Here is a 23,523-nt window from a genome sequence, read left to right on the forward strand (position 1 = left end):
AAAGAAGTTAGTCTTACTGGATTTGTGATATGCTCTAATGGCCCAGATAATGAAAAATTATCAACAATTTTGTTGTAATCAACTGTAACAATGACAATGTCTTGAATCAACCACCTAGTCTTCCCCACATCAGAAACTGTGCACGAAAGCTTCTGCAATAATAACATTTCACCGACAACAAAGTGAAGTTACACATTTCCTATCACCTGATCACTGCATTCTTTGAATCTTAATCCATGTGATTTTTGGTTGTGAAGAGACTTAAAAAAAAGTGTTTATCAAAGACACATTGAAAACTTTGGCAGCCTGAAAGACATTATCAGATTGCAAGTGAGAAGCATCACAGAAAATAAATTATAGTCAACTGTTGAAGCACACTTTTCATAGCTTTTAGATGTTACACCTTCAGAATGGTTACCATATTGAGCAGTATCCTCTGCATCACTAAGATATCTGTATTGCATGAGTGTCTTGTACAAATAAAATGTTTGTAGCTTGCAGTAACAAAGTGCCACAGTGATGAGTTTTGATACTTTTTTTACAGAAATGTCTTCTGCATGTCTTGAAATGTCACCCTATCAGATTTTGTTGCATTTGGACTTCTAAATATCTCCGTAGACAGCATTGATTTGCTAATTAGATACTTTAATTACAATCATGTAGTGTATAAATAAATGCCAATGATATCTGTTAATTTTAACAATTTAAAATCAAATTTATAAGAAAGAACATTTTAAAAAATGTTTTTGAAAATTATTCAACTTAATAACATACGAAAATATTCTTCTTCAAAACTGTCAGTTCAGATGCATATTTTAGAACTAAATAAGTGATGTTACTTTACAATTATTCATAAAAGTCACAAATTTAGCTCTACTCACCATTTATTATTAATCCAGTGAATTATTTTGCCTAAAAATATTATTAATAGTTGAATGAATATAACAAAGAAGACTATGAGCAAATTTCTCTCTCCAAGAGATTGTTTATAAAATAGTTTGTACCAACTCAATAATAAAGTATACTGTAATTATACATTGTAATATTACATTGTGAGGCAAGCTATGCAAAGATTTTATTTACATTCTAGCAAATTTTCTACAGGTTATATGTCCCACAGATTATCCACATGAAATTATTATGGTACATGTTCAAATTCATATAGTCTCACTTTTCTTCGCACTAAAACGAGAGTATAAAGGGTTATATTAGTTTCCATTCAGCATGAATGATGACGACAAATTGTTAATCACATTGGTTTTCAAATTTATTCACTTTTGATAGAAAAAATGTAATAAGTCCTCAGTTTATAAGCATCCATAATTATAATAGACAAAAACTAACATATGAAAATAATCATTTTAGAGTCCAAAATAAAGTTTGTCAACCTTACGCAGGCCTTGCACGTAAGTGAGAAATCAGTTTTTCATGTTTTCAGTCTGGGTTACGTGCAAGGCCTGCATAAGGTTGGTGAACTTTATTTCGATTTATGCCTCGTTATTAAAAGATTAATTTATTTTAGAGTCCAATGAATTGATTGCACTCACTAATGACATGGTACAACAATTACTGTAAACATTAAACACAAGACTTTGTAATGGACAATAAGCATGTTCTCTATTACAATAACTCAGCAGTTTGTTTATATTTAACTCAGATCATAACATTAGCACCCAAAAACAGAGGGATTGCAAATTTGCCAACTTTTTATTACTGGGTAAAACAGTAAAGTTTCAAAACATTACTGGTTTATCAGCAAATCACTGGTAATTTTTACATTTTGACTCCAAATGCACAAAATGATGCACTAGTGACTTTAATTATTGACTCATCAGTGAGAAGAAACAAATACAATAGTTTGACATGTCCAACTGAGTTCCCTTCCTTCTATTATGAAAAGCAGTTTCATTACCTGAAAAAGAAACGATGCTGCAAATTTTTAATTATTGTGATTAAAAAGTAGCCAGTGCACTCAAGAGCACTCGAACCCAAATGTTCTATTTTGTCAGATATGACGTTACTCAACTAAAATCACTACTGCACTCTAGACATTACAGGTTAAGAAACAAACTACCAAACTGTATCATAGCGTTGTAATATGATACTTTAAAAATTTTAAATTATTAATTTACAGTTCTTTACAAGATAAATGATGTAAGTTACTTTCACAGCTTAAATTTCAGTCTTCTGTCTTTAATACATAAATAACTATTTGGCTTCAAAAAAATTATTCTCTCTGTCTATTTTTACCAATATATTTACCAATGCATTTTTAAAACTGATTACTGTTAAACAGTAAACCTTCTTAGTTGAAGATTATTGTAATTTAAATTTTATAAAAAGCATAAATAATAAATTAAAACATCTTTTATTGTTAATTCCACATAACAATTGTAATATTCCCCCTCAGTACAATTATTGGTTCCTTTAAATATGGTCAACTACCTGCTTGTCGACAAATCTTCATTAATAAAAGATCATAATTAAGTGCAATACATCATGTTTTTTTGTATGCACATTTAGTGATTAATATTGTACATAGGTTTGTGTAGCTCCGGAACATGAAAAGTAACAATACTAATGGCATAACATTTGATCAATTTGATTAATGAAAAAAGTCTCAGAATAGAACTCCAATATAAGTAAGAAGCTACCTTCACTATTTTTGTACACGATGTATAAATAACATCATCTCCAGAAATTATCATCAAGTTTTAAAAATAAAATTTAGACATTTTAAATTTTTCTACAAAGTTCAATGTAAATAGATCCATATAAACTCCCAAAGCTGAAATAAACAATTTAAATGTTAGTACTAGATGGGCAAATCCTGACCAAAGATTTTGGGCATACTGAAAGTTGTAATAAGAATACTAGGCCTATCCTAGCACCAAACAATAGTCAGAAACGTTATTTGATGTGAATAAAAAAGTATGGACTATTATAAAGCCCATTATATCTACACATGAAATATATTATAATGAAAACATATTAAAAATTTATGATGATAATTCAAATTTTGTGCACCCTTGACACTGGTGGCCCAGGGCTTAAGCCCTATTAATCTCTGTGTAGATCTGCTCCTATACACATTAGATGTATTGTGTACAGAATACCGCAAGCTTTCGATACAATCTGGCCATGTTAAATGCTTCGAATGATGTCATGCGCATGCACTTGTTTGCTGCTGCAAACCTCCACACAAACAAGCGATCGAATGCCCACAAGCATTGCACTGACTTAAAATGGCTAGCCAATAGCTGTCAATGTAAAAGCAAACACAATTGATAAAAGAGTTTACACATTAGAATAAATTATTATTGGCATATTTGTTCTCATATAAAAAGTATATTGACAGTCAAAACTTTTTCTTAAGTTTGCGGCACATGCTAAGCGAAGCCCAGAGAATTCACCTGATACCAGACCTTTTAAGTTAAAAAAATACAATAAACAAACTCAAAATACTCTTTTACATAAGTATTTTGAGTTTTTTATATATTGTATTTTCAAACATATAAGATTCAGGACTAACATTTAAATTATATATTCTGGAATGTTTGAAGATTTTTTGTTCTATTCAAATACAACCATCATTTGTTGTCGATTTATCCTGAAGAAAGTTGTTTAAATACAGCCAAAAACATTGGAGATTAAAGTGATTAATGCAATTTTTAAGGTATTTTTGCAGTGTTTTAATTATCAGATTAGTGTATTTATTATATTTTAATGTTAAATTCATAAAAATTAAATAATATTTTTACTTATTTTATCCTATAAAAATCTACAAAAAAGTGGTTTCAATATAAATTTCAGATAAACATTTCTTTGGACTATCTCAAAAATTAAACTTTAATTAATCAATTATAAAATTGTAATAAGCATATCAAAATGCCAAACAGTTTTGGTATTCTAATATGTAAACATGTTTTGACAGTAACAACCAAAAGCATTTAATTTTGTAACTTTCGTCCACTTATAAATAATAAACTGACAAAGATTTGAGTGATGACATTAACTTCAATTACATATATGCATGGATTTGATGACAACACAGAAAAATTTAAACTAATTTACTTTTTCTTTACTGCTCCTGGATAATAATTTAAACTAATTTAATTGAATTATACTTCAAACTAATTTAAACTATTGTTTAATCTACAGTAATCATTTTTTCATAATAGAAGCATCCGAAAGGATAACATAGAAAAAACTGAGTACGTGAAAAACTAGTATAAGCCAAACACAAAATCAGCCAAAATTTATATTTGTACATAAAAATAATACAGGAATGATTCAAAATAACATAACTACCTTTCACTTTTTTACTCTATGCCAAGCATTTTTAATACATTTTAAAATGCTAATAATACTAAATATAAAAAGATTTATTTTAACAAAAACTTTGTTACTTTTAATGAATCTAATTGATATAAAGTTTAATAATACAATAATTAGTATTTAATATTCTAAATGTAGCTAGCTCAATGTACACATTAGAATGTATGACATTCATGTATGTCAACATCTGCTTTGTTTATCTAACATGTACCGGTAAGTTATAGTAAACTGAAAATCCGTGTAAAAAGCCATTTCATATTCTATAATAAACAGAAAAATTCACTACTGCTATTTTTACAATTCTGTATTATTTATTTTGGATTCACCAACAATTTTTGTTTTAATTTAGGATACGTTTATTTGAATTGAATTGCACGTAGCTGTACAAATTTGACTAGTTTTCATTATAATTTGTCAAAACCAGTCACTCCAAAATATTTTATAGCTCAACGTACATTACTAAACAATTCTGGAGAAATAACATATTTATATATTACTAATTTTTTGATGTTACATCAGAAACCTGAAACAGAAGTTAATCTTTAGTTTTAAAATATTGCTCCTATTATATTTCTTCCTCCCGGTCCTGGGTTTAAAAAACAAACTATAGCTTCTATAAATAATCAAACAATGAATTATATTATTGTAAATAAATTGGGAAACATTCTGAATAATACAACTGTATTCATTACATCCTTGATTTAAAAAAAACATACAAAATATAGCATAACCTATTCCTTTCGTGTAACAAATGTATAAAAACAAGTTTCCATGACAGAACGCACAAAGATTCAAAGGTTTAAAAATAGATTAGATAATCATTTACAAAAACATTCATTCATTCTGTTACATATTCCATCTTCTGTTTGTTAATTCGCTTACATTGGCAAAATTTATTTTTAGTTAGAATAAATTACTTTTAAGAAGTTTTCTAGCATACCTTTCAGGTTTTAAAGAAAAAATATTTAACTATATCTACAATTATTATGGAACATTTTAAGGATTTAATAGCAAAAATATACGTAGAGAAAATCAAATGTTATGTATTTTTCTATTTTTGAAGCTGTGTAGCTTACAAAATGATACGTTATAAAACTTGTTTAATGTAAAGACATTTAAGTATATCGAAAATATAATGCAATTATATATACACGTAAGTGAATAAAATTATAGAAATTTGTCAAATACATAACTGAACCAAAATAAATAACGAGATTAAAATTTTATCTACCTTCTTACAAGCGATAAGGAGATAATCCGACACGAAATATTCAATGTACAAGATATGAACAGTAGTACTCCAAACAGAATGTAATCTGCAACTGAATTAGTGACTCATTGACTTAAATATAATGTTGCATTGATGAGTTGGAAAACTGCTAAAAACAAGGAAACACTTGTGAATTAGGGAGAATTTGATGCCAAGCATTTCAATTCCAAGAATTAAAATTTCTTTAACGATAAGATTATAAGCTTAAAAGATAAGTCATTATCTAAGATATAATATATAAATTGTTAAACCAGAAAAAGGTGATTCGAGAGCAAACATTCTTGAATAAATTTCAGTTTAAAATAAAGTTTTCTTCTCCTTACACAGAACAAGTTAAGCTCTGGCTTCCCTATAAAATTAATTTTACTACTAATAATACTGCTGCTGCTGCTGCTAATACTACTTTAACTGCATACATTAGCCATTATATGGATAAAGTTTTATCTCTAGGATCAAGAAAGGCAGACTTATTTCTTAATAAAGCAGGAAAATAATACTAAGTTATCTCTTTAACTTGCTAGTAAAAGAATTTATATGAAAGGGTAAGGAAAAAATATAACTTAAATAAATTCATGGCAAAACTTTTTTTCATTTTTGTCCTTAAAATAAAATTATGGCCTATATATGTAGTTTATCAGCAGATGTCTTCCATAAATAGAATAAGGACACAAGTGACCAGCAATACCGCCATGCACGTACAGTATCACGAGATCGGCAAACACATTACTGCATAATTTATATAGCATTATTTACGACATAATGAATACTACTAAATATTCTTTATTGGTATATTATACTCATCATAAATTACGACAACCGTATTGGATTAATTTTTCTGATTATTTTGTCGAACTACATCCAAATATTATATGCATCTTCACAAATAGTTCCGACAACGATTATAATCAATAAAAATAAATCAGGATCATCAAACAAAGATTATTTAAGATTTTCTCCTCAGAAAAGCTAAATCCTGCTTAACGTCTTCATGCATACATCCGGATATCGCATGAGCATTCACAAAAAACAGTTTCACCGCATTATTTTCAGTCTATGACGGAAATCCAACGATATTTTAATTAAGTCATTAATAGAAATCGAGCAACAAACATTATAACCATTAAACAAAGCTCTATTTGTGATTCACATGCAGAAAACTGCAGCCAAACGCCACTTAAAAGTCCACGGATCAGCTACAGTTTCCTATTAGCTTGGCGTCTGAAGTGGCCAGAGCTACCGAAAGCTGGTACTTAACGTCCGGTGGGGTAATAAGTTTCGTCACAGGCTCGTTCTGTATCAAATAATTGATATAAAATCCAGTACAATGACATGTTATACATTACATATGGCACAATCTGTTGAAGGTCTGTCATAATTACAGAACGAAACTAACAAGAAACGGATCTGTATGGATATTTAAAGTAATTTATATACAATATTTAATTGAATTATAATTACAATTGCAAATAATAATAATAATAATAGCTTATTAACCTAGAGCACTCCTTAATTCAATTCATGCGAATGAATAATTAACCTATATTCCACGTCGCATGTGATATATTTACGTTTATTAATTAAAAAATTCGCTTAAATTAAGCTTTAAAACGTCACCAATCTGTTTAAAAGTTTATAAAATTAAAAAAAAAAAGGGAGAGACATTTCCTCCGTTAGGCCTAATTTCAACACTTCACTTCCGACTTGAAACGTAAACAAAACTGTACGCACCTTGATGATTAATTCGATTTCTGGTACGTCGCTTACATCGTTGGTTTGGTCCACCGTATCTTCCGACATTCTTTTAAGCTTTGAACAGTTTTTGACACGTGATAAAAAGTACCTTAACTCTTGTTACCTTTTACACGACAATATCGCGTTGCTGTTTATCTCGCTTCCCCCACCTACTTCTCGTCGGCATGCGCAGAAAGAAACGATAGGTGCGCCCTCTCGATTTCCTTTTCCCTTTTTTTTTATTTTGTCGGCTGCACCCATTTCCGAAAAATAATAATATATTCAATAAATTTTTGAAAGATTAATAATACTTTCCTGCTTATTTATTTTTTCAATTTATATATTATTATTATATCTGAACACGAAATATTATTAAAATGTATTATTATTTTAAAAAAAAAGAAGAATAAGTGTGTATACAATAAAAAGTAATTTTTTTTAACTCTTTCCGCCATTAAGATCCTTTTAAATAGTGAAGAACAGGAGGCATATCCGGATTAAATTACCCGTGAGAATTTTCGAATTTGTACCCGGTCCCCGCGGGGCTCTGGCTTTGTCACCGCCACCATCTTGGTCATCGATGCCTGATGTGAAGATAATTGCTTTCTTTTTGTATAGAGCAAAGATAAAAGATGGAAAGTGTAATGTTTTCAAAGTCATCGCTGCATTGTTTTCGAATGTTTTAAAATAGATGCAAAGTTCCATCATATAAACGCAAACTGCTCTTCATAAAGCTTTATTTGATTCGCGATGCCATTATTTGCATACTTTCGTGGAATGTATGTAAATAATTGTAAACATTTTGGTTGCAGTATCTTACAAATAAATACATATATATATATAATGCAAAAATGAAAATCGTTTTCTAGCACTACATTGTTGAGAAAATTGGAATAAATATGAATTTAATTTACAAGCATTTGGTCAATGTATCATTTTCTAACAAGAACTCATATGCCATAAAGTTATATAATTAGTCTAATTATTTAAATCTAAATTGATTTTTGTAATTTTTTTGTAGTTTTTGGCACGAATACTAAAGTCTAAACTGAATAACTAATTAAAACGATGAAAAAATTTTTGTACTTATACTTAAATAAACATAGTGATGTAGTCACCTTTTAACATAAAAGCAGCAAATATATGCTTCAATCATGGAAACTTCAGCTGTCATTTGCATCACAAAATAGGCCTACGGTATATTTTATGGTATACTTGTACCCCAATGTATACTCCGTTTCAGATTCTAAAAAAAAAAAAAAAAAATACTAATTTAATTCTTATTATTTATTTGAAGTTTCGTGAAAATTCTATAGGTTACGATATCTTGAAACTCTATAATGTTAGTTATCACAACTGTTGTAACACATTATCACATCTAATGCTGTTATAGTGATTGCCATACATTGTTGTGAATATTAACAAAAATATTTTAATACTTTGGTATGTAACATCTGCACCTGATGGCCTAAATGACAACCACGCTGTACTGTAAGAGAAAGCATCATTTTCATGATAACATTATAAATGACGTAACATGGACATTGATTCATCCCTACTAACTGCTAAGTTCTAGGTTTGAATCGAAATCAAATTTCCAAATTAAACATATATATATATATATATATATATATATATTTTCTTCTTTTGACTTGTTTTACCAAAATAAAATGTTTACATGGTGGAGGTGTTAGCCCCACGCACAACCTCCAATTTAAAGAACTAGTGATCCCCTTCTTAGTCTGGCCCTATTCTCTGGCCTGTTCAGCATGGATATCCCTATCGGTAACAAAGCTGTTGCTGACATAGCTCACAGGTCTAGACTCTAGAGGACACGTTAGCCTGCTCACCAAATCAAGGTGGAGATCCTGCAACACGGGAAAAAATATATTGACCCAGGATTTTAAAAACTGAGTTGTAATGATGGTGGTGATGATACAAATCTTCCTGTACAATTATTCCATTACAATCTGTTTATTTTTAGTAACGTAATATAAAAGATACTTGGTAACTCATTTATTTGCACATTCCCAAAAATATATACATACATAATTCTTATTGCTATCACTGAACTTTAATAACCGCCATTTTTCATCTATAAAAAATATTCAATATGGTGGATTAACAGAATGGTAGTGAGTGAATTTGTTAGTAAATATAGTATTTTTATCATGTGATTTTGTATTTTAGTTGAAAATTCATTAATTTATGAGATTTAATTTTATTTATACTGTTTACTAAAACAATATTATGTAAATTGACTCCATATATAAACTTTAAATCACTTATAACATTTACAACATAGCGACATTAATTGTATTCCGTTTTGTAATTTGAATATTCATCTTAACAGTATTTTGTAAGGAACACAAATTGAGAAGACTTAAGAAAAGAATAATATACAGGAAGAAGTTCAAGAAATTATTACTTTTCTACAATTTTCATCTCTATATTAATTGTAAAAAGTTTAATTTCGATATATTTGTCTGCAATATTATAATTGGCCGATTTTGCTATATTTTATAGAATAATTGCAGAATTAGTACTTGCAAAACTTTATCAAAAGTCCAACCTTTCAGTTAAAACGGCAGCATTATTCGTAATATAAAAATAACAATGCGTAACGCTTACTTGTTTCCAGATAAGCGTGACGTGTCGAATTTCGTCACGTCGTGTCACGCTTATCTGAAGACAAAACGTTTGTATATTGTTTATTTTTATATTACGGTAATTTTTATTGAAAAATGGGTTATTTAATAAATTTAATCTCTTCACGGAATTAATGCTTTATTTTTTTAAAAATACAGCAAACTATAACAAACCACATTTCTTTTAGTTTATTCATGTTTAACCGTTTACATTAAAAAAAAAAAAACTATGTAATGGCTTCGAAAGCCACATTGAAAAGACATACATTTAAATAAGTTATACTCTATAAATAAGCCAGAAGGCCGAGACAGTTAAGGCGTCAACCTAATGCTCTGGAGAACCCGGGATCAAATCTAAAAAAAACCTAAGAATTTTTCATGGGAGGTCTGTCCCGGATGTGTGGGCCCGCCCGCACCACCCGACCGCTCCTATTGTGGGCCTAGCCGAATCCACATAGATATGAATAAAGGTCCTCTTAATATCCACAGAGTGAGATATTAAGAGAGTTAAAAATAAAAAAATCTTCAGTTTTGTAATTGTTTCCGCAAAACTTTGAAGCATAAATTAGAGTTAATATTAGTTTAATATTCTGCAAAACTCGACCATTTATTCAAATAATACAAAATTTATCTAAAAATAAACTGTAATGCCGTTTTAAGTGAGAGAAATCATATGTCAATGATGCCGCAAGTGGAGAGCAATACCCTCCGAATTTTACATTATACAGTAAATTATAAAATCGAAATGAAACTAAATTGTTGATACTATTTTTTTATATATATGAATTTAAATAATAACGGATATTTGTCATGCTCCGTAATCTTGAATGTGCAATTACTCATGAATATGTTGTATATTATGAATACTTTACATACCAGCCACTACATAATTATGGCGCCTCGGTAGGCAAATTTCGTAATTTAAATACTTAATATAATATGATTATTGTTAAAAATGAATAAAATAAACATAATTTATTTCTAACGGTAAAAATTAATTTTAGAAAATGGCATAAAAAGCTTCTGTTTAAGATTATTGTTTATGGTTATTCTTATAAATGAGACTACTACAAGGACGCCATCTTGGATTCCAATTAAATTATCACCAGCCATGACACTTCTAGGATGAATAATAATATTAAAATATATGAACAGATTTACAAAATCAGATATAATTATTAATTATACGTATATTTTATTAAATGTCTGCTAAAAATATTTGAATATTGTCAATTGTAATTTAACAGGTGTTATCTGTATAAAGAGAGGCAAAAAAAAAATTAAGCGATATTTGTAATTGTTTACTCCATTTTCTACTTCACATTGTGTAATTAGTTGAGAATGAATTGTTTATAAAAAAAATAAATATATGAGTAATTTAAAGAGTATTTTTGTATAATAGAGGAAAGCAACGCAACACATGGGCGACTTGCCAAGGAGAGGGGTGCCTCGTGTGAGGAATTTTCTATTGTAAACTGGCCCCTATTTAGGTTAGGCACGTGAAGAAAAGCCGAAAACCCTGGTCTGATGGCTGAACGATTAAGGTAACAACCTTACGGCTCTGGGAATCCGGGATCGAATCCGAACAGGATGAAAAATCTAAGAATTTTTCGGATATGTGGCGCCTTACCTTCATCACTCGGCCGCCCATTGTGGGCCTGGCCGAACACATAATGGGCTTGCTAAAAAGGCTCTCCTAGTAACCAACGTTTTAAAGACATACCCGAAAAACCCACACGGCTAGTCCGTTGGCAAGGCGCGAACGAGCGACCAATTAGCTGTAGTGTTTTATCTAATCGGCTGCTAGTGGGGTCTTTTATTTTTGGCAATATTCATAAAAAATTTTTTAAAAGTTTATTTAGTAAAGAGATAATTTTGGAATTAAACATAAGTTTTAAATTTAGATATAAGAGATGAAAGCACATACAGAATGGGTAGGTAGATAATAATTAGTATAATTTAATTGTTTTCTCGGTTCACATACACGAGATAAATTCAGAATATTTTCTATAGACCCTCTAAATGAAAACTTCACAGAATTGTAGTTTACGTTATCTTTAATCGATCCATGACGAAAATATTTGCTTCTATACATCACAAGCTTGATTAAACTCGATTAATTGAGTTATAATCGATTATTAAAAGCTCATAGATAATAATAAAAACTACATGAAATCAATATAAAAACTATTCGATTTTATAAATTATAACAATTTAGTACGATTATCTACAACATCAAGTAGAAAAATAGCATCGATCTAGAACGTCTGACATCTTTTTCTTCTTGGTAAATCCCACTTAGTCATCCAAAACAGGAAATGAGTCAGATAGATTTTTATCGCGATTTCGATATATATAAACAAAGAAACTCTATTTCATTAAGCAGACAATTTATCAAAGTAAAGAGAAATAAGATTAGAAATGCATTTATGCAATTAAAATTTCGAATTAATTGTATTTTCTTACAGTCCACTTTCTTCGTTTCCTGTATAAGTATAACTTTTTAAAATTCTCTCGTTGCTTTGTAAGTTTATGGAAAAATAATTAAATAAATAAATTTAATTTTCTAATTATATAATTGCAATTTTAGATATTTTATCTTATTTTTATGTCTTTATTTTTTATTATAAAAACAACTAAATTGTTCTATTTTAGTACCAGTAGAGTTAGTTTTTTTACTTCTCTCTCTTGACAATTCTAATGTGTCAACTCCTGTTTATTTAATTTTACATTTTATATTCAAATTTTGTATTAAATTAACACTGTATTAACAATTCCTGTAATTATAATTAATCAATATTTCTAATTAATCACAAATATCTTTTTCAATATCATCCTCTCCTCCTCTCCATTAAAGTTAAATAACCGAGCTCTTATGTTATTTTTATTCTTTATTAGATTATTAAATATTTTAAAACGTTTTTAGTTTATTTATTTATTTGATTTGTATAAAAATATGCATTATAGGGCCTACTACTGAAAGTAACGTTAGTGCATTTCTGCAGTGTTGTGTTGCTCGTCTGGGAAGCATACCGCAAAGGGGTAGTATCAGTTGCTACCTTTGGAATCATATAACTAGTTATTATTAACAGAGAACAATAAAAATGCCACTGTAGATTTTAGCCATGTCTTCAGAATTTACATTATTTCATATTTTGGACTCCTATTAAAGGCCATTTTATTATAGGTCAGTCCATAAGTTCATGCGTATTTTTATCTACAAAAAAAGCAGCAAAAAATTTTAATTACATTTTATTTCAATGTATAATGTATTCACCATTATTTTGTACAATTTCTTGCCATCTTGATGGTAGCTTTTTAATCCCGTCTTCGTAAAATGATTTCGGTTTTCAATCAAAATATTCAGAAATAGCCTTTTTTACATTGTTCTCATCCTCAAAAGTTTTCCCTTTTAAAAAATTCTGAAAACTGCGAAAAAGATTATAATCACTGGGAGCAATATCTGACGAATATGGTGGATGAGATAAAATTTCCCAGTTGTAGCTTTCAAGTTTCTGTACAGTTATTTTCGCAGCGTGTGGTCTGGCATTGTTATGCTGCAAGAGAACCTGCTTTCTGTTCACTAACGACGGTCGATTTTTTTCTCAATTTTTCATTTAAACGCTCTAATTGCTCACAATACATTTGAGCTGTAATTGTTTGATTAGGTTCTAACAGCTCAAAGTGAATTACACCTGACATATCCCATCAAACAGACAAAAGAATTTTTTTGGATGCAACCCACCTTTTGCAGTCGGTTTTGGCTGCTTGTCGCGATCCATCCATCGTCTTTTTCTCGTCACATTATTATAGAGGATCCATTTTTCGTCTCCAGTAACCAGCCTACCAAGAAAAGGTTCTAAAGCAATACGGGATAAAAGAGACGTGCAAATGTTTACACGTTGTTGTCGGTTAGCTATTGACAGTTCATGTAGTATCCATTTTCCTAGCTTTGAAACTTTTCCGATTTGTTGTAGATGTCTATGAACAGTTCCGTGGGATGAATTTAAACGTTCCACAATTTCATCAACTGTTAAAGATGGTTCTGCTTCAACTAGTGCAGAAAGAGCATCATCGTCAAAGTCAACGGGTCTTCCAGTACGAGCCTTATCCTTCACACTAAAATCATTGTTTCTAAATCTTTCAAACCACTTCTGCGCAGTCCTTGCACTAATTACAATTTGATTATGTACAGTATTTATTTTTTTGGCTGCATTTGTAGCATTCTCACCACTTAAAAATAAAAAGTATAAAACATGTCTTTTATATTCGTCCGTTACTTCCATTTTAACGAAAATAAACAACTGAAATGTTCACAATTCTGAACAGTATTATATGAATGGGATCCAATTTAACACTTCAGTGTAAAAATTATCACATTAGACTGACATTTTTAACAGCAAAACAAGATTTTTCTCAAGGTCATAAAAATGCGCATAGACGTATGGACTGACCTGATACTTTCCCGGCTGTTATACATAACAGAGGGAAAGTATGGCGATGAGTTAAAAATGACTCTCCACAGATCTTCATATTTTTGGACTCGGGGATCTTGAAACGTCAAAAAGTGCAAAAGATCGGGGATTTTTCTGTACGTATGGATCTGTGGGGAGGGAGCACGATTTTGTTCACCCTCTTTGAAGCTTCATAATTCCTGTGCTTTTTGTCGAAAATTTCTGAAATTTTGCAGGATGTTTGTTTATTGGGGGATCGATGCTACTAAATTTTGGTAGTTAAAGGGCGAGGGGGTGAGGAGATAAAGAGGGTCTTGTGTGTTTATCTCCAGTAGGATCGGACTTAATCACGATTTTACTCGTTATTAGCATTTACAAATTTTTATAAAACCTATCCCTACCCTTAAAATTAAGCATTTTGCCATTTTATAATAATTAAAAACGTAACAGATGACGCCACACACAATTTTATTTATTTATTATGATTAATAATATAAAAGTTATTTTTTAAATAAAATGTTTTAATAACCGGAAAAGTTACGCAACTCGTTGTTAGACTTTTAGACTTAGGCAATACAAAAAATATTAGGAATTTAGGTTAATGTTACCTATGGTTCCAAAATGGTGGCTCGTCTCTGATTCCAGCAAATAGAAGAAAAGAAACAGCGGGGACGCACGTTCTAAACTAACCCAACCTATTCTAATAAATTACCATAATTATTACCAACAAAATTATTAGAATAGGTTAGGTTAGAACGTGCGTCCCCACTGTTTCCTTTCTTCTATTTACTGGAATCAGAGACAAGCCGCCATTTTGGAACCATAGGTAACATTAACCGGAATTTATATGCGAACCCAAAAATCGCGATTATAATCAACAATAATATCACTCGCAAAAACATTAACGTAAACATACGTATAAGACTTAAACCTACACCTTATACTAAATAGGGCCCGAAACTATGAGATAAATTAGTATATTTCGAAAATTAAAAAGGGAGAAGGAAAAAAGTGGCAACATTTCTATCTTTTTTTAAATTCCTGTCCGTCTTCGGAGGAATAAAAAATCGTAGACAAGAAAACTCAGGAAATCCCTTTTGAGTTCCTGAGCTTCCTTCTCCTTTCTTATGTAAAAAAAAATAATAATAATAATTCACATTAAAATTCGAACAGTACCTAGTAACCACGTGCTAATTATTTTCTCCATTGTCTATAGGCTTTCCTCGTTGACTATCCGGACTAGAAACACAAGAAGCGAAAAACTAATTTTTTAGAAAATATCTTTAAAATCTAGTATCAACCATGTAATGCGTCATTGTAATTATTTGGTGTAATATATCCTCGATGGAGATAGATCGTCCTCTCCTTCCTTCCCTAATCTCTCCCCTCAAAAAGCACTCTCGCTAACCCCAATCACGTGACCTCCCCGGAAGTGCTTCCTGAAACCAACCACCACCGACCAATACGAGTAAAGAGATATAGAACATAGCCCGGAAGTAGCCGATTTTAGAATAGGGAAAGGTTTAAGAAGTGACAGAAATAAATATTTAATTAAATAAATAAATAGAAAATATGGCTTGATCAAGACATAATGGAAATTAAGTCTTGAGCAGGAAATGTGGATCAATGTATTCGGAACGTATGGCAGAGGTTGGAACGTGGAACTGGAACTTATATTGATACGTTTCAATCTGCTTTCATTACCATTCCTCAAGTGTCCACCGGATAAACCCACTGGATACGGGTTTGCCCCTGGAACACGTTGAGTTTTCAGAGTTTTTTTCGCCTGTCTGACAGCTAAATACAGGCCAGTTTCCCACAGAAAGTCCTCCCGGGAAGGGCACTCCTTAAATTTTGCGTCAGCCCGCCCTCTGCATAACTCATATCCATCAAGCCCATCCAAAAAATATAAACAATATAACATTTAAAGAAATAAAAATCTAATCTATGATTGAAATTTTATTTCTTTAAATGTTATATTGTTAACTGTTATGTTGTTCCCTTAAATGCTGTATTATATTGTTATGTTATATTGATCTGCTAGCTATGGAAAAAGCGCGGTTTTTGTGCTCTTTGGGCACTAAAAGCAGCATTTTTTGTTACTTTGGTACAATCTGACTAGCTGATGCATATGTAAAGTCTACTGCCAAGTAAATTTGTACCACTGCTCCTATAAATAATATTGTATCTGTAAGTACCATTAAACACGCATGTTTTTGTGTATGCCTTGGCGGTACATTACGTGATATAGAGAAGATTAGCATATTTATCATGGATTTGATGAGGCTCACGATGAGGTATAGAACGATAACGCTATTTTTATACTTTTAAACTACCATCCTACATCCTCTACAACGCTCCGTAAGGCTATCATAATTAATATTCATCCAAAATTATGTAATACATATCCTCGATAGACTTCATTAATTACATTATGGAAAAACTTCCACGGCACGGAGTACCGAACATTACATTATTTTATTAATTACATGTATAATGTGCAAACCAGTGACACAAATAGTACAGTTCGCTAAGCAACACTTCGGAAACAAAAACGAATCATTCTGTTACCCAAGGTCGAGACCCTGGTATTTCCTAACATTTTTGTAAGCACTCCCCCCATAGGTTTAGTTTTAATGTGATAAGAAAACGCAACATACGGATGATCTGCCATGCAAGGGAAATGCCTGCAGGGAGGACTTTCTATGAGAAATTGGTCCGTCCCCTACTTAGTTGTTAGACATGTGAAAAAAACTAGAAAAACTTCAGTAGCCGAGTGGATAAAACCACGACGCTAGTCGTAAGTTCGCATTTGACCAACGGGCTGGCCACGTGGATGTTTCCGGGGTTTCTTCAAGTGTATAACATCTAAATAGGTGACATTCTCAGAGAAAGTCCTCCCGAGAGGCATTTTCCCCTCGGAAGATGCCTATATGTTGCGTTTCTTTCTACCATAAATCCAATACACACGGCCGCTTGTTAACGAGACTCGAACCTACGACCAAGCAGTATTCTTCGGCGGTTTCATGTACAAGGTATTACTTTAAAAGCTAAATAGAGAATTTGCTATTTATAATTAATTTTTTTTGTAACCAACCAATCAAATACCATACACACTCGGCGCTTCATTAAAAAAATTTCGCCGTATTTAAATTAAAATATTAAAACTTGAAATATAATTTAATCAAAAAATTATTAAACCGATACGTTATTTTAATAATTTATATTTAGTTTAAAGTTATAATATATTACTTACTTTACGTATTTTAAATATAAAAGATTCAACAAAAAAAAAAAAAAAAAAAAAAAAAATAGAGAGAGGGCGTTGCATTCGATTAGTGTGTGTAAGCAGAAGATTTGTCAGCCGAAACGTTTTGACAGAAGCATTACTGCGCATATTCAGAAATTATTTCATATACGCGCATGCTCGCTACACTTGCTGTATTGGCGTAGAAGTTGTTGATGTTCGATGTCGGAAATAAGCAAAAATTACGATATGCGTTAAAATATCCGGTCGAAATTATTCGAAATCGATCCGTCGAGTAATTTTTACAATTAAATATCGCATTTTTTGTAAATTATAAACTGATTAAGACGTATAAAAATTAAGCCTAACAAACATGGATCTGTTATCGGGATTCTGGAAAGTCGGAGCCAAGGCTAAAACCATGCTTAATTTAGAAGGTAAACAGGAAGAAAATAACGAGAAACAGAGCGTAGAAGACGCAACGGTGTCGGAAGAAGAGATAAAACCTAAAATTGATAGCGAGAAGGAATCTGAAGAGCAGACTACTGCGGTTGCTGGTAGCTCTCCCGAGAGCGAAGGACCAGATTCGATACGAAGCTCTCCAGCAACGTCGCCAGAAGCTGCCGATAAATCTCCGCAGATCGGAGAAGCTACAGAACAATCTGCAGAAGCACCCGCTGCAAACGTCGACCTGAAAGATGTCTCTCACAAAGCTGTTGAATCTGCTAAATCCATAGGAAGTAAGTAAGTCCGAAATGTCAAGAAATGACATTTAAAAATGGAAGTCTCTTTCTATGTTTAAATGTACAATTGATTAATATCGCAAAATACACGAATTTTTATTTGAAGGTGGGACGTCGACTCCAAACGAGAGGTTTTCCCACTCCCTATCGTTACGGGCCGTCCCTGCCCGAGCAAAAGAGTCGAAGGAACTGTCCCCGTACGTGCGACCTATGTCTGCTTCCGAAAGTCTGTTTTTGTTGCCAACCGGTATATTGTAATCGTGCACTTCGGTGCGAATGGCGGCGGGCACCTCGGAACCTATGCCCCCTAAAAGTATATAACATTGAGTACTCCAAATGGTAGAGTGGGCCGCTCGAAGCCTGCATGGTCCTCTGGGCTAAGTAGTTAAATGTGATGGTGTCAAAAGAGACAGTTTTGGGGAGCCAAGGGTTGCGTGTAGAGATCCGGTTCCTTTGACTTTTTTTTTGCTCCCGTGGGTGTGGTCTACAATACTGGGGTTCTGATCGTCTTGTTCGGGGGTTAGAGTATAGTTTATGAAAGTTTATAAAATAGATTCCAATAGTGCAGTTTTTGCTTTGGTTTATCTAATTTTTCAAGAACATTTAGTGGAAATTAAAATGTAAATATTGTTTCGATGATATTGGGTACGTTCTGGTATTCATTGGTCTCAACACGACCGATGCATTGGTGGATAGTTTAATAAGGTTTTACTGGAAAGTCTAGCACCTAACAATGTGGCGGAAACAAACTACTATACTGGCATTTGCAGACTTATTTTGTCAAAATAACTTTGTTTAAATATAGATGAATAGTAGAAATGATGATGATAATACATATTGTTTCATCAGAACTTATCGTATCGGCTCAACGAGTGTAATGTGCATAGATTGCTGGACCAATGAATTCACTGGTAAATATTTGAACATGGTACGGCACGGTTCGCCGATGCACTCTGATGCATACTGGAATGTGCCCGTTGCTATTGTGCATTGTCCCAGAATTATGATCCAAAAAATGCCAGTCCCTATGATAAAAATTAAATAAGAAACAGAAAAAAAATATATAAATTTTAACATTTTTAAAATAAACAAACCTTTAAAATCCAGCATTAGTAGTTAGTAAATAAATGATTTTAGAATTGTTAGTAGCTGTCTGGTTCAAATGTAGATGTTTGAAAACATTAACATCATATGCTATGTAATAAATGTGAAAATTTATGCTGCTGGATTTTAAAGATTTGTTTTTACTATTTCATTCAGTTGCGTGTTTTATCAAGACGATGATTTTTAAAATATTATTGTTCATTACATTTCAACAATAATTGTATTACAGGTAACTTTCTAGTTGTAATAGAAATTCACTTACGCATGATACATTCGTATATTCCAGATAGGTCTCGGGAAGAATTAAGTTGCTAGCTAGTAAAGTTTAGGAAAAATGCATTTATTAAAGATACTTAAATTTATTTGAATGGTTTAGACGAGTTCCTGTGTGTGTTTGGGAGACTAAAGATTATTTCCAAAAATGATATACAGTACATTTGAATTTATTGAAAGTGCGTGAGAAATAAATGATTTACAGGTAATCATTTTTTATAGCAATAAAATGGTTAATATCTACTTTATGTTTTTGTTTTGAAAGCTTATCAGATGTGTAATTAGATAAAAAATTGCTTTTCTGCAGAAAAAAATGAATGTCTCATTATTTTTTTCCCGTCTGGTAAAAAGAAGTGTTTTGGTTGTAATCTAATTGTGAGATTTCAAAGATATTTTGCACTCTAGTTATTAAAACTGCTGTGTTTTGTTTAAATGTCAAATGTAATATTTGTTGATGATTTAAATTTTATTAGCCTCTAACACCTGTTGAAATTGGAATTATTCATATTGTTGCTGTTCCGCCAGATCAATAAATGTTCAAAACATATTAAAATGCATTTATAAAAATATATTTAAAATTGATCGATATGAGATGATGACATTTATATTATAGATTACATGGATTGAGCATTGCAGGGTTGCATGCAGCTATAACTTTTAATGCATAAACTTATATTTTAATTTTGATAAGATAAATTTCAGTGAATTATGCTGCATATGCTGTTTAGTTTATATATATATGCATGCACTGTATACATTTATATGATTGATTTTTTACTATATCAGTACAATCACATCATCATCATCGTGCCAATTGCATAAAATTTTTGTAAGTCAGATATGTGCAATGAATGATAAATATGTAATTATTCTAATAAGGTAATGATCAACAGTGTCATATTATACTTCATGTTTCAATTATTTCAAGGAAAGTTGCAGTTTTATGAAGCAAAATAAAATATACTCATGATCCTAAATTTTCCAGTTTAGCCATTATATACATAATTAAGGACTTACGTAAACTGTTAATGTTAAGCAGAATAAATACACTAAGATTACTAGAAATTCTGGTTTCGTTACTTTGACATTAAAAGGATATCTTAAACAATTTAAACTGTATAAATTTCCAATACATTTACAATAATTAATGCATATAATGTATCAATATTATTTGCCTGCCACTGCTTTTAACAACTATCACATAATTGAAGTAAGAAATGTCAATAATTTAAACTACTATAAACACACAAAAAAATCTTATTTTAACAGTAGCAGGATTTTAATATTCATGTGGACAAATGTTCTTGACCCAATTGTAGATGTGATTCCGGTCTTAAACTTTTTGTTCTATTTTGGAACTTGAAGGAGAACAATATATTATTTCAAACTTTGGTGGAATGATGGTAAAATTCAAAATTGTGTCAATGTTCTCGATGTAAATATTTACAAATTTAAATGGATGAATTTATATTTGTTTTCTTAATTAATGAAATCCATTTTCTCAGATCCTGTTTGGATCATCATCATAAATGTTTACCGTGTACTCAAAACCTTACCCCCTCTTCGAAATTAAGGCATTTCCCTCTTGATCCTGCTTTGTAAATCTCCAGAGCTTCTAGTGCTTTAATATGATGCTTGAATGGTGTCTGATGAGACTAGGTTGTTCCAAGTTTGGTTTCACTCCTGTTTCAAAGGCATATATGGACAGAATGTTGGTTTGTTTCTTCTTTTCTAAGTCTGTGTTCAGTCAGTGATCTGTAATGTATCCAATGCATACCAGATCTTAATTGTTTCCCCATACCAGATCCCATGTGCTCATTTTATTCATGGGATCTTTACAGTTATATAATAGCTTATATGTTGATGAAATTTTTGTATATGTGAGTACATAATTTAAGCTACTGTACTGTGTGCAAGTAACAATTAAAATGATTGTTTAATATTTAAAGCATTCGTTAAGACAACATATGATCATTATAAACTACATATTAAGGCTGATAAGGTGAAAAGAGAGCTTAAAAATACACATGTTTACCTAATGACAATAATTTCGCTCTGATTTATAATGAATTACAAATTATAAAACTTTGCTTAACTTATGTTTGGGTGTTTCTAGTTCTGATGATGGTATCTGTGCTTACAATAAGCAGAATCTATTGTGCAATGTTAGTGATTGAATTTTAAAGCTTAGTTTAGTGTTTAAAATGATTTTAAGGAATATCATAACCCTCAACATGTACAGGAAATCCTCATTAATTTGAACTTGAATAGTTTAAAATCCCATTAGTTCGTAACTGTACTTTTGTCCCATCTGGGGATATAGAGATTTACATATTAAGGAATTTGGTTAGTTCAAAATACGACTACTTTGTAATTCAAAGTGAAAATTCTGTTCAAACTGTGATATGTGTTCATTTAGATTAAAGTGTCTCCATGCTTTAAGATCAAGAACAATTCTAATCTGGTCAACATGACTTTGCTTTTACAGTAACACATTTTCAGGTGTCACCTTACGTATGGACTACCCCTTTTTCTCATATTTCATAAAATGTAGGTGGGTTTTGGGATTGCAAGATTGGGCTACAAGTAGCAAATTGTAATATTTGTAGGGCCCTAGACCACTGTTTTCGGACCACTTTAAAAATAATTTGGGCTACATTTCAAGGAATTCTGCTTTACTTTTTATAAGACCCAAATGGCAACCTGTGAGGTTCTCACCAAACACATGCAGTTTATTTATGTTGTTATTATTAATTAATGAAAATAGCATTTTGTATAAGTAGCTGTATTCTATTTGCTTAATTACATCAGTAATGTGGCATTTGGCATATACAGAAATATGTAAATCTTGGATAATTCAAAGTTACAAGTATTTCATCCCCTGAATTCTGAACTAACAAGGATTTCCTGTAATTATGAAAAAAATTATAGTGGCCAAAAAAGCTGACAGCCAAAATTTTAATTGAAATGTTTTCACAATTTTGATAGGATTCTCTAGTACGAGGCATACTGAAATAATGATCTTGCATCATATATAACAATTTATTTTATCAAATCCATTTTGTACTTTTGCACTTGCCTATATTACATATTTGGAATCACCTTTCTACACTATTGTGTAGAATGGAGATTTCCAAATTTAGGTTACCTTTAAGTATTGCATTACCAGTAAATGGTTTACTGTTTTACCAGTTAAAAAATGCATCAGTAAATATACTGGTAATTTGATATTTTTTCACTGACGACTCCAGTACGTACATGTAATAATTTTTTGAATTTGTTCGCAATCAGTGTTCTGCCATTGGTTAATTATATCGTGACATCTACTATTGCCAGATTGGAAAAAAGCTGTTCATCATACGTAACATTTTAACAATCATCACATTTTATTGTACATATTATTATAATGTCATAATCTTTTGTTGGACTGTGTAGAGAAATACAAAATTTGAAAAAAAAAAATTTATTATTAAAAAAAGTATAAAAGAAAACAATGCTTTCAAAGAATAATTGGAAGCATTGGTGAAAAAGTGTACAAATTCCAAACACAGTGGACGGCATCCTCAAAAAGCAAACTGTTAATGAAAAAAGTGGATGGTTGAGAGCTCTGAAATGTGTATTTTGCAAAATTATTTTTTATAATGTTTTAAAATTCCATTCAATGAACCTTACTTGTATTGATTACATGCTTGTACGGTTAGCTATATTTAATTTA

The 23,523-nt window shown here is 31.0% G+C and overlaps 2 protein-coding genes across 2 annotated transcripts in view; one reads left to right on the forward strand and one right to left on the reverse strand.

Moving 5' to 3' along the window:
• Clic (chloride intracellular channel protein 5) overlaps window positions 1-7,537 on the reverse strand; it is a 34,515-nt gene extending 26,978 nt beyond the window's left edge. The window contains exon 1 of the mRNA XM_067268822.1: window positions 7,337-7,537. Within this exon, the coding sequence (XP_067124923.1) occupies window positions 7,337-7,405 (69 nt within the window). The 5' untranslated portion in view covers window positions 7,406-7,537. The remainder of the gene's footprint in view (window positions 1-7,336) is intronic.
• Window positions 7,538-17,822: 10,285 nt separating this feature from the next.
• LOC136974054 (synapse-associated protein 1-like) overlaps window positions 17,823-23,523 on the forward strand; it is an 87,741-nt gene continuing 82,040 nt past the window's right edge. Inside the window, exon 1 of the mRNA XM_067268828.1 lies at window positions 17,823-18,428. Coding sequence (XP_067124929.1) covers window positions 18,062-18,428 — 367 coding nt within the window. The 5' untranslated portion in view covers window positions 17,823-18,061. The remainder of the gene's footprint in view (window positions 18,429-23,523) is intronic.

The sequence above is a fragment of the Centruroides vittatus genome, unplaced genomic scaffold, assembly GCF_030686945.1.
Source record: "Centruroides vittatus isolate TY-2023 unplaced genomic scaffold, ASM3068694v2 contig_1078, whole genome shotgun sequence".
Taxonomy (NCBI): domain Eukaryota; kingdom Metazoa; phylum Arthropoda; class Arachnida; order Scorpiones; family Buthidae; genus Centruroides; species Centruroides vittatus.